The following is a 15,584-nucleotide window of genomic DNA, read 5'->3' as shown; positions in this document are numbered from 1 at the left end:
AGAGGAAATCCACGCTGCCATGGGGAGAATGTACAAATTCTTTACAGATGGCACTGATTGAAGCACAGAAACAACCCGAGCTCTAATTGTATCATGCTAAATGCTACGCTACTGTGGGAAATTAAAACATTCCTTTTCCTCCCATTGCCACACTGCAGTTATACCTATATGTGGTGGGAAGCTTATGGAGCGCACCTTTTTAATTCTGGCTTCTTCACCCTTCCTTTCCAGTCCTGATGAACGTTCTCAGCCCAAAACATGGAGTCTTTATTCTTCTCCATAGATGCTGCTTGGCCTGCTGGGTTCCTCCAGCATTTTATGTGTTGCTCTGGATTTCCAGCATCTGCAGAATCTCCTGTGGTAATGGAGAGCATGTTGCCTTGGAGGTAATTAATATATCTCTACTAGGCTTCTTGATCAGCCCTGAAGACTGACCTCTTCATGCAGCAACAGAAAAATGATGCATTCGTGAAAGACTGGGTAAGACTAGAAGTCATGGGTTAAGGGTGAAAGGCAAAAAAGTTTAAAGGGAACATGGTGGAGAACTTCTTTGGTTTTAGCATATAGAAATTTGTACGAGTACATAGATGGAAAGGGTATTGAGGGCGATGGGACTAGACAGAATAAGTTTAGCATGAGCCAAAGGGCCTGTTTCTGTGCTACAGTACCCTCTGCCTCTCAAGTTTTTTTAAATTAAAAATAATTTATGCTGTATTGTTAACTATCTGCTGTTAACAAGCTAGGAACATCATCCTTCCCCTCTGCCCATTTCTGTCTCTGAAATCACTTACTGCCATTCCACCTTATACATAATGACAAGGCAATGACACACTCCTCACACTGTATTCATTCTGCCACTTCTTTGCCTGTTCTCCTTATCTGTCCCGAGTCCTTTTGCAGACTCCCTGCTTCCTCAACATCATCTATCTCTCCTCTTACCTTTGTATTCTCCGTAAACTTGGTCACAAAGCCATCAGTTCTGGCATCCAGATTTAGTGGTTACCTCCTGATTCTAATGAAGTGGCCGCTGAGTGATGTTACTGTTCTTCTGCTGTAACCCATCCACTTCAAGATTCGATATGTTGTGCATTCACAGATGTTCTTCTGTACACCATTGTTGTAACACATGGTTATTTGAGTTACTGTCAGATTCAACCTGTCTGCCCATTCTCCTCTCACCACAGAACCACTGCACACTACTGTTTTTTTTTTGTTTACACCATTCTCTGTAAACTCTAGAGATTCACAGATCAGTTTCTGAGATACTCAAACCATCCCATCTGGCACCAACCATTATTCTATGGCCAAAGTCACTTGGATTACATTACTTCCCCATTCTTAAATTTAGGCTGAACAGCAACTGAACCTGTTGACTATATCTGCATGCTTATATGCACTGAGATGCTGCCGCGATTGGCTGATTCAATATTTGCATTAATGAACTGGTGTAGAGGTGTACATAATAAAGTGATCACTCAGCATAGATTCAAAGGATTAAGTTAAGGAGTTGAGCAGATCGGAACTTGTTTCATTTGAGCTTAGAAGAAAGTGGTCATCTTACAGTAGTTTATAAAATAATGAAGGGCACAGCGAGGATAAACACACATTATCTTTCTCCCAGGGTTACAAGAGAACATAGGTTTAAGATGAGGGGAGTGATTTAATAGGAACTCAAGGGGCAACCTTTTCACCCAGAGAGTGGTGCATATATTCCATAAGCTGCCAGAGGAAGTTGTTTAAATGGAATATGGGTGAAACCCGGACAAATTGGAGAGGCTTGGATGAGATTCTTGGTCAGTACGGACGAGAGGAGCCAAACAGCCTAGTTCTGTGTTGTAAGACACAGATAGTTCACATTGCAATAAACTACTGACCTATGCATCATTGGGATGCAAGAGGAAACCAGAGCATACAAAAGAAAAGCCACAGGGAGAAGGTGCAAACTCCACACAGACAGCACCTAGGATCAGGATCGAACTCAGTCCCAGTAATTCATCACTGCACCATCGACAACTGAATCTTGGGAAATGCCCTCCATGTCATTGAGCACATCGACAAGAAAGCAGCATCCATCAGCAAGGACCCATACCATTCAGGCTATACTCTCTTCTCATTTCTGTTACTGGGAAGGAGGTATTGGGCCTCAGTTCCTACACCACAAGGTTCACGAAGTTATTAACCTTCAACCTTTAGGCCCCTGAACCAGCATGGATAACTTCACTCAAGTCAACACTGAACTAATCACTGAACACAACTTATGGACTCACTTCCAAGGATTCTACCACTCATGTTCTTAGTAGTATTTATTATTGTTTAGTTCTTTTTGTATTTGCAGTTTGCCTTCTTTTGCACATCCGTTGTTTGTCAGTCTATGTGTGCAGTTTGATTCTACTGTGAATGACTGCAAGAAAATGAATCTCAGGGTTGTATATGGTGACATAAATGTATTTTGATAATAACTTCACCTTGAGATTGCCTGCAAGCTTAAAAAGACAATAACCAGAAATTAAAGATGTTAAGTTGTAATTTGCCTTCAGCTTTCTGGAAGTAGAAATTTTCTCTTAAAAAGTTAGAAGTTTCAATGCACATGTGGTAATTGTGAACCAATTAGTTTAATTGTCATCAGGTTAACATTGCAGCTTTAAAACACTTCTGAACAAAGTACCGGTCATTAGTTACATGGCAAAAACAACAAAAAATGAATCAGAAAGTTAGTTACAAACGTCGCCATGGTCAGTCCCAAGCCCAGAAAGGAGGAGGGTAGGGCATGGGACTAGCAACCCCATTGTGTAAAAACCAGTGTAACAGAAACATCAACAGAAGCTCCAAAGACCTCATCCCTGGGAGAAAGAGGATCTTTGATTATTGACTACACCTGGGACAACTTTAAATGCCAGCTTACGACAGAGTCTGTCAAGCTGCTGTCAGCAGCCTATGTCCCAGTAGGGATGACGGGCTTAAGTAAGAAAATTTGCTACTAACGTTCTGGGATTTCCCCAAATGTTCAAAGCCTCCCAGAGGAGATTCGAAAGCCATTAAGACCAGTCATCCACTCAAGAGTACAAAATAGTTTTTACTTAGCACTGTAAACTTGTAAAACTCCTTGGTACAAAACATACACTATGGAAACAGCACTATACTAAGCATGTTGTACCACATTTACAGGTCGGGCAAATGAAGTGTCAGTGGTCAGTACAATACATGTGTTACATTTCAACAGGTTAGCTGGCTGTCTTGTTTTCCTCCAATGTTAAACTTCCAGTTGACCATTCATGTTGAGATGTAGCTTTTAACAGTTAATTATCAAGTTGTGTCTGCAAGACAAATAGAGCAGGTAGAAAAACATTAATATACATATTTTACAAAGACCCTGCTTTTTAACTACTAATTAGAGACAATATTTTGGCAGAATATCCTGAAGGGATTGCCCAATGAGGCCAGGATAGTACAAGTTAGAAAACACCTCACTAGGATTCAGATTCATTTATCACATGCACATTGAAATATAGTGAAGGGTGTTGCTTGCATGCACAACCAACACAACCAAGGGATGCACTGGGGGCAGCCTGCAAGAGGTCTCTCAATAATCAGCGGGAATTAGAGGAATAAATACAAAAGCAGATCTTTTTAAGAAACAAGAGGAATATTGTTATATTGGTAGGAGGAGGATCTCATTGAAACCTACCAAATACTGAAAGGCCTAGATAGAGTGGACATGGAGGGATATTTCCTATAATGGGGAAAGTCTAGGACCACAGAGCACAGCCTTAGAATAGGAGATCCCTTTAGAAGAGCTGATGAGGAATTTCTTCAGCCAAAAGGTGGTAAATCTGTGGAATTCATTGCCACAGACAGCTGTGAAGGTCAAGTCATTGGTTATATTTAAAGCTGTGGTTGGTAGGTTCTTGATTAGTAATGGTGTCAAAGATTATGGAGAGAAGGCAGGAGAAAGAGGTTGAGAGGGGTAGGAGTAAATCAGCTATGATGGATTGGTGAAGCAGACTCAATGGATTGAATGGCCTAATTTTGCTCCCGTCTATGGGCTTAGACAAGGTGAAATTTGTCAAGTGTGCTCACAACAGGACTCTACATATCGCCTCAAATAGACTATCAGAGACAGCTGGGTTTGTAATCTAACTCATTTAAGGAAATGAAACCGAGAAAGTGGTGGCTTCTCATTTTCCAGTTAGAGTAAACAGTGACCATAATTGACTAAGACTACGTGCACACCAGGTGTTTTCGAAAATATCTCCGTCCACATTAAAACAGGTATTTGGGCGAATATCCTCCCACTAGGCATGCACAGGACACATCTACAGAAAACAAGTGACATGTTTGGTGTCGAAGCTTGCAGTGAAAGACTTGGTGTGCGTTTGTCCAGTTACAGACTAGAAAAACTTAAAAGGAAATTGCCAAACGACAGACAGCTGTTGGCTCTCGTGCAGGAGGATTTAAAACTAAAAAAACAAATGCTGGAGCGTATGCAGGCAACCGACATGGAGTTCACAGAGTATGATGCAGCTGATGATAACATTGAAAAACTGACTAACTCTGTTGCAGAGGGATTTGCAATGATGAGGAATATGATGGCTCTCCCTCTCCCCCTCCCCCCCCAGTACTTTTCACCGCCACACTACCAGCCTCACAGCCACAATAGCTACACATATGGACACACAGACCCCTGGGTGGCCCCACCAACATCTTCCCCACTCCCACAGAGGGGTCACCCTGGGTACATTTCCTACAGCCATAGTCTCTTCACCGACGAAAGGGACACAGCTACAACTCAATGCAACGAGGCTTGTTACTGGGCAAAAGTGAAATGTACTGTTGCCTCATTTGTTTGCCTTTACTTTTGCCATGTCTTTCTGTATTATTTTGCTGTATTTAACATGTGCAATAAGGCTTGTTACTGGGCAAAAGTGATTTTATTTTTACCTGAGTAAAAGTGAAACTTACAATTTTCCTTTTTTGGCATTAACATTTTCGCATCTATGCCAAACTTAAGCTACTACTTAAAAATGACATTTTGGAAGTAGTGCCAATTGCATCTATTGAATGTTTGCACAAGGAATACATTAATAAAGCACCTTGTTAAATGTATAAAACATGTCTGCATCAGTGTTATCTTGTACTTCCATACAATGTTACATTAGGCTGTTATGCACCTATTGTCAGAGAAGTACTTGCATAAATAGGTTAACCACCCTCATACAAGTAAGGGCAGAAAACGGGGCAAAGTGAGTATACTTATTTATTAAGTTATGGGTCAAAGTATTTGGTGAGTACATTTGTAACTCTTCTGGCTTCAGTCTCGTTGCCGTCTGTTCTGAAATTGTTAGGTTGTGTGAGGTGGGGGAGTTGAAATTCTCTTCATACTGCAAAGCTGCAGTAATATTCTGCTCCTGAAGCCATCCGCCATTGTTGTTGTGGTGCTGGAGGTTGAGTTCAAGAAAACAATGAAATGCCGTATTGCTGACACCATCTGTTCCGGCACATCATGACAACGTTTTTAAAAAGCTCTGCTTACCTCGTACACACTGAACTGCTCATTAGGTATTTTCAGATTTACACACGCCGGACAGTGTTTTAGAAAAGCTCCGTTTTTGGGGGAGGAAAATGCCATTTCAGTGGAGGGTCAAAATGAAGAGAAGTCGGTTATGGATTTATCCGGTCTAGTGTGGATGTAGCCTAAGTTGCAAAGTGGTTATGGAAAGGTATACCATACCCCCTCACAGACCTCTGTATCTAGCACACAAGTCTCCATAACCTCTCATCTACAATAGGATCCTACTACTAAGCACATCTTAATTCCCACTTTCCCTTTGTCCACTCATCTCTCCCCACTGATCTTCCTCCTGGCACATCGCTGTAAGCATGAAAAATGCTTAAACTCCTCCCTCACCTCCATTCAGCAACCCAAAACGTCCTTCCAAGTGAGGCACTCTGAGTCTGTCGAGGTCACCTACTGCATCCAGTACTCGCAGTATGGTCTCCTCTACACCAGTGAGACCAGATGTAGATGGGGAACTGTTTTGTTGAGCATCTTCACAAAAGATGCTATCACCACAAAAGGCAAGATCTGACACTGGCCACCCACTTCAATTTGACTTCCCATTCCAACATGTTGGTCCTTGGCCTCCTCATACTGCCACAATGAGGCCATACTCGGGTTCGAGGAGTAGTAAGTCCTATTCCATCCAAGAAGCTCCAACCTGATGGTATGAACATTGATTTCTCTAACTTAGGGTAACTTTTACCCCCTCCCTCTTCCATTCCCCTCTCACCTCCTCTCCTCACCTTCCCATCACCTCCCTTTGGTGTCCCTCTTCTTCCCTTTATCTATGTTTAACTCTCCTCTATCAGATTTCTCCTCCTTTATCCCTTTACCTCTTCCACCTATTACTTCCCAGCTTCTTTCTTCACCCACCTCCACCTGGTCCCACCCATTACCTGTCAGCTTGAACTCTTCCCTCCCCCAACTTCTCATTCTGGTTTCTTCCCCCTTGCTTTCCAGTTCTGATTAACGGCCTAGAGCCAAAACATCAATTGTTTATTCATCTCCTTACAGGCAAAATTGTTGAAGTCCTGTTCCTGTGAACTCTTATTGAACTGTAGCACAATTTTGATCAGTGAAGCAGCAAGTTTCATTATTGACCAACTATTTCTCAACAAGGAAGATCAAAGGGCAAGCCGACATTGCCTCACCAACCCAGTGACCTGGCTTCAACCCCAACCTCCTGTACTGTCCATATGAAGGTTCCAAGTGCTTGGCACTCCTCCCACATCTTAAAGATGAGTGGGTGAGTAGGTTAATTGGCTGCTGTAGATTTTCCTTGGTGTGCTGGGGCAGATGTTAGTGATAGAATGTAGCGATAAAGAGGATTAATGTAAACAGGTGCTGTGTATGCCAGCAGGCTTGTCCAGCATGCTTTATGACCATGACCCTCTGTGTGAACAACATGACAGAACAGCAGTCCTGGTAAAACTCCCAGGGCAATAGCCTTGATAGGCCTGTACAAGACTGGAAGTGGAGAGGATGTTTCCCATAGTGGGAGAGTCAACCTGTAAATCTAGAGTCAAGAGGAGGTTAATGGGAATGATCCCTGAAATAAAAGGGTTAACATATGAGGAACATTTGACAGCTCTGGGCCTGTACTTGCTAGAGCTGAGAAGAATGAGGAGTGATCTCATTAAAACCTATCAAATACTGAAAGGACGAGATAGAGTGGATGTAGAGAGAATATTTGCTACAGTGGGAGAGTCTAGCATCATAAGGTACCACCTCAGAATACAAGCGTGTTACTTTAGAACGGAGACAAGAAGGAATTTCTTTTGCCATAGGTGGTGAATCTGTGGAAGTAATTGTCAAAAACAGTTGTGGAAACCACATCATTTGAGTATATGTAAAGCTGAAGTTGATAGGTTCTTGATTAATACGTGTGTTAAAGGTTATGAGCAGAAGATAGAATTGCATCGAGAGGGAAAATAACCAGCCATGATGGAGTGGTCGAGACCCAATGGGCCAAATGGCCTAATACTGCCCCCTTGTCTTATGGTCTTATAATATGGACAAGACAACGGGTTCTGGAGAGGCAACTTCCTGCAGAAACAATTTAGATTTATAGTTCTTGGATACAGAACCTTCAACCCAACAGTCCATGTTGATCATACTGCCTACCCAGCTAGTCCCATTTTTCTTCATTTGGCCTAAATCACTCTAAGCACTGCCCCTCCAAGTGTTTCTTAAATGGCACCTCCTCTGGCATAAGAGGTTCAGCAGATGCTGGAAATCTTGAGCAATGCACACAACGTGCTGGAGGAACCTGATACATCAGAATGCACCCACCACAGATGCTCCCTGAACTAATGAGTTCCACAAGCATTTGTGTGTGCTGAGCACTTCTTCTGGCAGCTCGATCCATATATTCACATGCTCTGCACGAAAAAGCTGCCCTTCAGGTCCCATAGAGTTTCATAGTCATAGAAACAAGGCACTTTGGCCCATTTAGACCATAGCAAACTATTAATCTGCCTACTGCCATAACTTGCACCAGGACCACAGTCCTCCCGTCCATGTAACTATCCAAATCTCACTTAAATGTTGAAATTAAACCCTCATCCACCACATTCCACACTCTCACCACCCTCTGAATGAAATTCCCCCTCATGTTCCCCTTAAATATTTCACCTCAAGCATTCTAAAATGCTTGTAAGAAACGTACTAAACAAAATCAGACACAGAGTTCCATGGATAAATCTAACACAGAAGCCACAGAGGAGGGTTTAACCAGCATTAGAGAGCAGGAGCAGGTCTGTAGGGAGGAAACTGTGAATGAGGCAGGTTTGGGTCATTTTGGAAGTTCTGTATTGCTGCTATCTCAGTGGTTACAGAGATGAGAAGGAGCAAGGTGAAGGAAAGGGCAGGAAGGCTAAATGTGACAGCCAATGTGCTTCTTTGTGTCTGATGGTCTAACAAGGTTTCTGCACTGATATATTTAGGAGTTTATACCTTGAGGCGCAGGATTCTTAGAGGTGTATAAATCATGAGGGGCAGTCTCCATATCCGATGTCTAAAAAGGTTTTTCCATGGAAACATTTTAGTTTATTCCCTGCAGAGTAGGAGACAATTTATAACATCATGAGGGGCATGAGTTTAAGGTAAAAGGGTAAAGATTTAATAGGAACTTGAGGGGAAATGATTTTTTAAAAAAAACACAAAGGGTGATAATGTATTTGGAATAAGCTGTCAGAGGAAGTGATTGAGCCAAATACAGCAACTTTTAAATGACATTTGGATAGGTACATAATGGAAAGGTCCAAACAGTAGCAAATGGGACTAGTCTATTTGGGGCATCTTGGTCAGCAAGGACCATTTGGGCTGAAAGTTCTGTTTCCATGTTGTACGACTGTGAACTCTCTATTGAACAGATTCTAAATCTCTACAAAGCATGGCTACCTCAACACCTCCGTACATACACACAAGACATAGGAGCAAAAGCAGGTCATTGAGTCTGCTCCGCCATTCCAGCACGTCTGATTGATCTTCCCTCCTAACCCCATTCTCTGCCTTCTCTCTGTAATCTTTGATGCCCTTACTAATCAAGAGTGTACCTACCTTTGCTTTAAATATACTTAATGACTTGGCCTCCAAAACCATCTGTGGTAATGAATTCCACGGACTCGCCAACCTCTCACAACAAATCCTCATCTCGGTTTTAAAGGAATATCCTTCTATTCTGAAGCTGTGTTCTTTGATCCTTGACTCTCCCACTACTGGAAAACTGCTGCCCACATCCAATCTATTCAGGCTTTTCAATATTCGATAGGTTTCAGCGAGATCTCCTCTCAATATTCTAAACTCCAGCGAATATAGGCTCAGAGCCATCAAACACTCCTCATACATTAACTTTTTCATTCCCAGGATCATTTTTGTGAACCCCCCTCAGCACTCCCTCCAATGTCAGCACATCCTTTCTTAAATAAGGGGCCCAAAACTGCTCACAATACTCCAAGTGCAGTCTGAACATTGCCTTATAAAGCCACAGCATTACGTCCTTGCTTTGATAATTCTAGACCTTGCAAAAGTACCAAGCATATTAATAAATGTGCAACTGTAGATGACAGGTTGAGTAGTCTGTACAGGCCAAGTATAACATGAGCGTAACTTTAACCACCTCTGCTCAGTACCATTGACATTCAATCCTTACTACAAGTTTACTGCCAGAAAGTAACCAATAAACCATTAACTACAGGTAGTCCCCGAGTTACGAACAACTGCTACTTAGGAATAGAGGGAGGAGAATGCCGTCCGCCATTTTGAGTCATTGCCATTAACACTGTGTTGAGTGTGTAACTTTGTATTTGGCTTAAGTATTTCTTAGCAAGATTCACCCTGATCCCCTTTTCCAGTCAGCACCACCCCCACTTGTCCCATTTAACGTGTCTCAGTGCGGATGGACTTTAGGACCCTGGGCAGCAGAGGACCCACGACTGCTACTGAATCTGCAGTTTCTTGTTCCGTTGACAGAAAACGATCGCGATTGAAAATGAAATGGAAATAATAAAGCGTTTGGAAAGAGGTGAAACGTCATCGGTCATTGGAAAAGCGTTAGGCTACAGTCGGTCAATGACTGGAACAATTTTAAAGGATAAAGGTAATGGATAAAGTGAGAATAATGGAGCATGTGAAAGGCCTGGCCCCGATGAAAGCTACAATTATTACTAAGCAACGCAGTGGTTCAATTATTGAAATACATACGTTTCTTAAGAGTTTTATATGCATAGAAAGGTAAAATATATACAATATACTAAGACAAATGCTTGACTAACTGATGCTAAATAATACCAGATGTACCTGTTTCGACTTCAAATCCAACTTAAAGACGGACTCAGGAACAGAACTCGTTCATATGCTGGGGACTGCCTGTATTCTTAAATACTAATTTGTAAGAAATAGAGATCCAGAGAACAACATCCACCTGGCACCACAGCAATTAGTGCAACGCTATTACAGCTCAGGGCGTCAGAGTTTGGAGTTCAATTCCAGTGTCATCTATAAGGAGTCTCTGTCTGTCCTCCCTGTGGAATGCATGGACTGCCCTTGGGTGCTCCGCTTTTCTCTCAGTCTGGAGACGCAGTGCAAAGGTTAATTGGTCACTGTAAATTCAGGCATGATTAGATTAGGGTTAAATTGGGGGTTGCTGGGAGGTGCAGCTTGAAGGGCTGGAAGAGCCGATCCTGCACTGTACCTCTAAATAACAAAAATAAACTGCAGATCTTTTACTGCCATTAATAATCAATTAACAGCTTTAACAAGTCAAATAAATCTTAATAAAATGTTTCAAAATTCAGAGCAAAGTCCGGGCTTCCATCCACATTTATCCCTGGGTCAAACATTATTGAATTAATGCAATCACTGAAGCTGACCTTTGCTTTTACATCTTAATGAGGACTGACAAAGCTAAAATAGATTTGTCATGAGTACACTAGGTTCCAATTTCACGAGGCAGATTTGGCAAGGAGAACCTTAAAGACCCACGCTACATTTAGCAGAGTTCCTGCTTCCGCCTGTGGTTCCTTCCTGCTCTAGGAATCGCCACGTGCATTCGCATGTATTCAGAATTTGCTGTGGTGTGTCGGTACTTCTCAAGAGGATCGTGGTAGTGAAGCAAGTGAGTTTCTGTAATCCCAAGGGTGATGCTGTCTGGCACTTAGCTCCTGGTAGGGTCATCATGACATTAGATCCAGGGTGAGATTCCAGACAAAGACTGAAGCAACAGTGGAGCTGGTGAAAGATGACGAGACATCACAACAGTGGAGGAAGTGAAGGAAGGCTGCAGCAGTGAAGGGTCCCCAATCATCTTGCACTCCACGCCACTGGACCCCGACCCCGATCTGTCAAGGACCGTGTGCTGGCTACTCGTGCATGAGCATCCCCGTATTAAACAAGGCACGTACAGGCATTCTCCCTGAAGAGAATGCACCCTAATATCCTAGATCAGCCTCGACAGCCGCCCGAGGAGCCAAGACAACCCCTTCATCATACTCGACTTGAGTGATCACATTGCTACCACATGCAACAAAAAAATGACAACATTCAACAATTATACAGAATTATATAAAAATATTGTTTGAAGTACTGATATGGAATACGATGTGCATAAATACCAGCATGCATTTATAATGTAAACAACATTATAAGAAGTGGTTTAAAGTAATTACAGTGCAGTGAAGGGGTAACAGAGGGGACGGGGAGGGCTAACTAGAGTGGTTGAACAGATAATTTGTCCGCGGGAAGAAACTTTTAAGATAGCGTGGTTTTTGTTTTAATAGCTCTATACTGCTTTTCATAGAATCATACAACACTACAGCACAGTACAGGCCCTTCAGCCCTCCATGTTGTGCTGACCCATATAATCCTTAAAAAAAAGTACTAAACCCACACTACCCCATAACCCTCTATTTTTCTTTCATCCATGTGCCTGTCCAAGAGGCTCTTAAATACCCCTAATGTTTAAGCCTCCACCACCATCCCTGGCAAGTCATTCCAGGCACTCACAACCCTCTGTGTAAAAAAATAAACTTAACCCTGATGTCTCCCCTAAATTTCCCTCCCTTAATTTTGTACATATGCCCTCTGGTGTTTGCTATTGGTGCCCTGGGAAACAGGTACTGACTATCCACCCTATCTATGCCTCTCATAATCTTGTAGACCTCTATCAAGTCCCCTCTCATTCTTCTACGCTTCAAAGGAGAAAAGTCCTAGCTCTGCTAACCTTGCTTCATATGACTTGTTCTCCAAACCAGGCAACATCCTGGTAAATCTTCTCTGCATCCTCTCCATAGCTTCCACATCCTTCCTATAATGAGGCGACCAGAATTGAACACAATACTCTAAAAAGTGTGGTCTCACCAGAGATTTGTAGAGTTGCAACATGACCTCTCTACTCTTGAACTCAATCCCTGTTAATGAAGCCTAGCATCCCATAGGCTTTATTAACTACCCTATCAACTTGTGCAGCGACCTTGAGGGATGTATGGATTTGAACCTCAAAGTCCCTTTGTTCATGCACACTCTTAAGTAACTGACCATCAATCCTGTACTCAGTCTTCTGGTTTGTTGTTCCAAAATGCATCACCTCACACTTATCCGGATTGAACTCCATTAGGGAACTTCCAGGAAAGGCAGTTTGCTGGGTGGGTAGTGTCTGCTATGATTTTTCCTGCCCACTTCTTTGATGTTAGTGGAAGATCACCATCATCCCAATACCCAAGAACAAGATACCATGCCTTAATACGACTGCCTGGTGCCTCTGGGGAGACGTATAAAGTCCTTGCAGACAGCAGAGGGGATTGAACCCGTGTTGATGATGACGTCGACTCAGGCCTAAGAGGCCAGCGTTGGGCATTTTCATCCCTTACAAGCCACAGAACGGAAGACTGTGTGGCGCGCCACTCCTCACACAGGCATTTTGCAGTATTTTCATGTATTTTACGAGGTCGAGTTGCGAGCTCTACACTCAACCCGTGTTGTTGAAGCTGTAACAGCATTATGCACACTGCTATGCTACCCTGCCACCCCACTGTCCGAGTAAAATTTCCATGGAGAGCCCATCAGTTCTTTAATCGTAGAATTCCGTGGAGACTAAGTGGAACAGGCTGTCAGGGAAAATTAGCCAGTCAACTGCAAAGAGACCAAGCTAGGTAAGACTTGAAAGTAAGTTTAGCAGCTTTTACCAGTGATCAACATCAGCATCGTCGAACTGGCCAGTCTCCACCGGTGTGGCATCCACCTCCATCCCATCTGCAGGAGAATTAACAATGACACCATTAGAGCTGTGTAGAAACCACAAGTAAATATACACTCAGTGGCTGCTTTATTTGGTATAGGAGTGTACCTGATGAAGTGGCCACATGAGTGGAATCCAGTGTGGTCGTCTGCTGCTATAGCCCATCTACTTCAAGGTTCAATGTGTTGTGCATTCAGAGATGCTCTCCTGCACACCACTATTGTAACAAGTGGTTATTCGAGTTACTGTCACTTTCCTGTCACCTTAGACTAGTCTGGCCATTATCCACCGACCTCTCTTATTAAGTAAAGCATTTTTGCCCACTGGATTTTTTTTTGCACAATTCTATGTGAACGCTAGAGACTGCTGTGTGTGAAAATCCCAGGAGATCAGCAGTTTTTGAGATACTCAAACCACTCCAACTGGGACCATCGATCATTTCACGGTCAATGTCACTCAGATCTCACTTCTCCCATTCCGAAATTTGGTCTGAACAACAACTGAACCTCTTGACCATGTCTACATGCATTGAGTTGCTGCCGCAAGATATTTGCATTAGTGAGGTGTACCTAATGAAATGGTCACCGTGCATACATAGCTCACATAAACGGAGATTGCTGGAAACACTCATCAGCCAGGTGGCATCTGTGGAAAGATGCTACTAGCAGGATTTTGATCCAAACCGTGAACATAGTCCAAAGATGTATCGGGTAGGTTAACTGGTCATTGCAATTGTCATCTCATGATTAGATTAGGGTTAATTGGGGTTGTTGGGTGGTGTGACTCAAAGGGCCAGAATTGCCTACTCTGCACTGTATTCTAAATCAATGTTCTGAATGTACTTACTTACCCCAACCACTTCATCTGGCAGCTCATTCCATCTATCATTCACCCTCTGGGTGACAAAGTTGCCCTTCAAGTTCCTATTATCCTCTCAACTTAAACCCATGCTCTCTAGTTCTTGATTCCCCAATCTTGGGAAAAAAGACCAAGTGCACTCACCTTGTTTATACCCCCCATTTTACACATCTCTACAAGATCACCTCAGTCTCCTATGCTCTAAGGAGTAAAGTCCTAGCCTGTCCTACCACTCCCCACAACTCAGTCCTGGAAGTCCAGGCAACAGCGTCATAAACCTTCTCTGAGCTCCTATTTCAATAACTGTATTAATAACCCATTGATCAGACCATATTCTATGCAGTTTTGGGCCACTTATCTAAGAAAGGATGTGCACACTGAAAGCACATTCTGAATGTATGTGGTGAATAGAGTTGATTCCTAAAACAGGAGGGAACCACAGGTTGAAGCAGGAAGACTGCTAAATGTAGCATTAGGTTCTCCCTGCCAAACCTGCCTCAAGAGAAATTGAAACCTAGCGTACGCATGACAAATCTGTTTTATCTGTGTTTGTCCATCCTTGTTAAGATGTAAAAGCAAAGGGTCAAGAGGAAGTTGATGAGAATTATCCTGGGGTAAGGGTTAACATACGAGGACGCTTGATGGCTCACAGCCTGTGCTTGTGGGAGTTTCCAGGTTTGTTCCTTTTAGATTGTCTCACCTCATTTCCCTTCTAAAGTGAATCATTTTGTATTTTCTAGATCGATCTGTTCATTTCATTAATTCCCCTGAAGCGTACCGCAACCTCCCTCAATGGTTGGGTTGAGTTGCTCACTAATCTTGGTAATTTACTTGCAAACTATTCGCCACCATGCAAGGAGACATCACTAAAGATGTCTCCTCAAATAGTGATGAAATGTTTGCAAGTAAATTGCCAAGATTGGAGAATAACTCAACCCAACCATCAACCACTTGATCTACACATTTTCCAAATTATTTCCAACCTCCTCGATTGTTTAACTATACCGTAAACACAAGATTCTGAAAATTCAGAGCAACACACACAAAATGCTCCAGGAACTCAGCAGGTCAGGCAGCATCTATGGAGGGAAATGAACTGCCAACATTTCCAGCCAAAACCTTTAATCTGGATTCCATTATATTACCAAGCTTTGAACTTGAACATTAATCATTTCAAGAGGATTATAATAGAAAAGCATGGATGTAATGCTGAGGCTTTATAAGGCATTGGTCAAACCACAATGAGTACTGCAGGCAATTTTGGGAATCGCGTGCTGGGATTGGAGAGGGTCCAGAGGAAAGGGCTAATGTACGAAGAGTGCTTGATACTTCTGAACCTGTGATCACTGGAGTTTAGAAGAATGGGGGAGGGGGTATCTTACTGAAACCTATTGAATATTGAAAGACCTGGATAGAGTGGACTTGAAGAGGATA

At 42.7% G+C, this 15,584-nt stretch overlaps 1 protein-coding gene across 4 annotated transcripts in view; it reads right to left on the bottom strand.

Moving 5' to 3' along the window:
- Positions 1–2,593: 2,593 nt before the first annotated feature.
- Positions 2,594–15,584, bottom strand: part of clns1a (chloride channel, nucleotide-sensitive, 1A) — a 47,525-nt gene continuing 34,534 nt past the window's right edge. For 3 of the 4 annotated variants that reach the window (XM_073044255.1, XM_073044254.1, XM_073044253.1), the window contains 2 exons: positions 13,240–13,306; positions 2,594–3,314 (listed from right to left, as the gene is read on the bottom strand). In XM_073044255.1, coding sequence (XP_072900356.1) covers position 3,314; positions 13,240–13,306 — 68 coding nt within the window. In that variant the 3' untranslated portion in view covers positions 2,594–3,313. Of the gene's footprint in view, positions 3,315–13,235; positions 13,307–15,584 lie in introns of those variants that run through there. The other variant, XM_073044252.1, reaches the window with a different exon arrangement.

The sequence above is a fragment of the Hemitrygon akajei genome, chromosome 4, assembly GCF_048418815.1.
Source record: "Hemitrygon akajei chromosome 4, sHemAka1.3, whole genome shotgun sequence".
NCBI classification, from domain to species: domain Eukaryota; kingdom Metazoa; phylum Chordata; class Chondrichthyes; order Myliobatiformes; family Dasyatidae; genus Hemitrygon; species Hemitrygon akajei.
The sequence above is the reverse complement of the archived record's forward strand: the minus strand, read 5'-3'. Positions and strand labels throughout refer to the sequence as shown.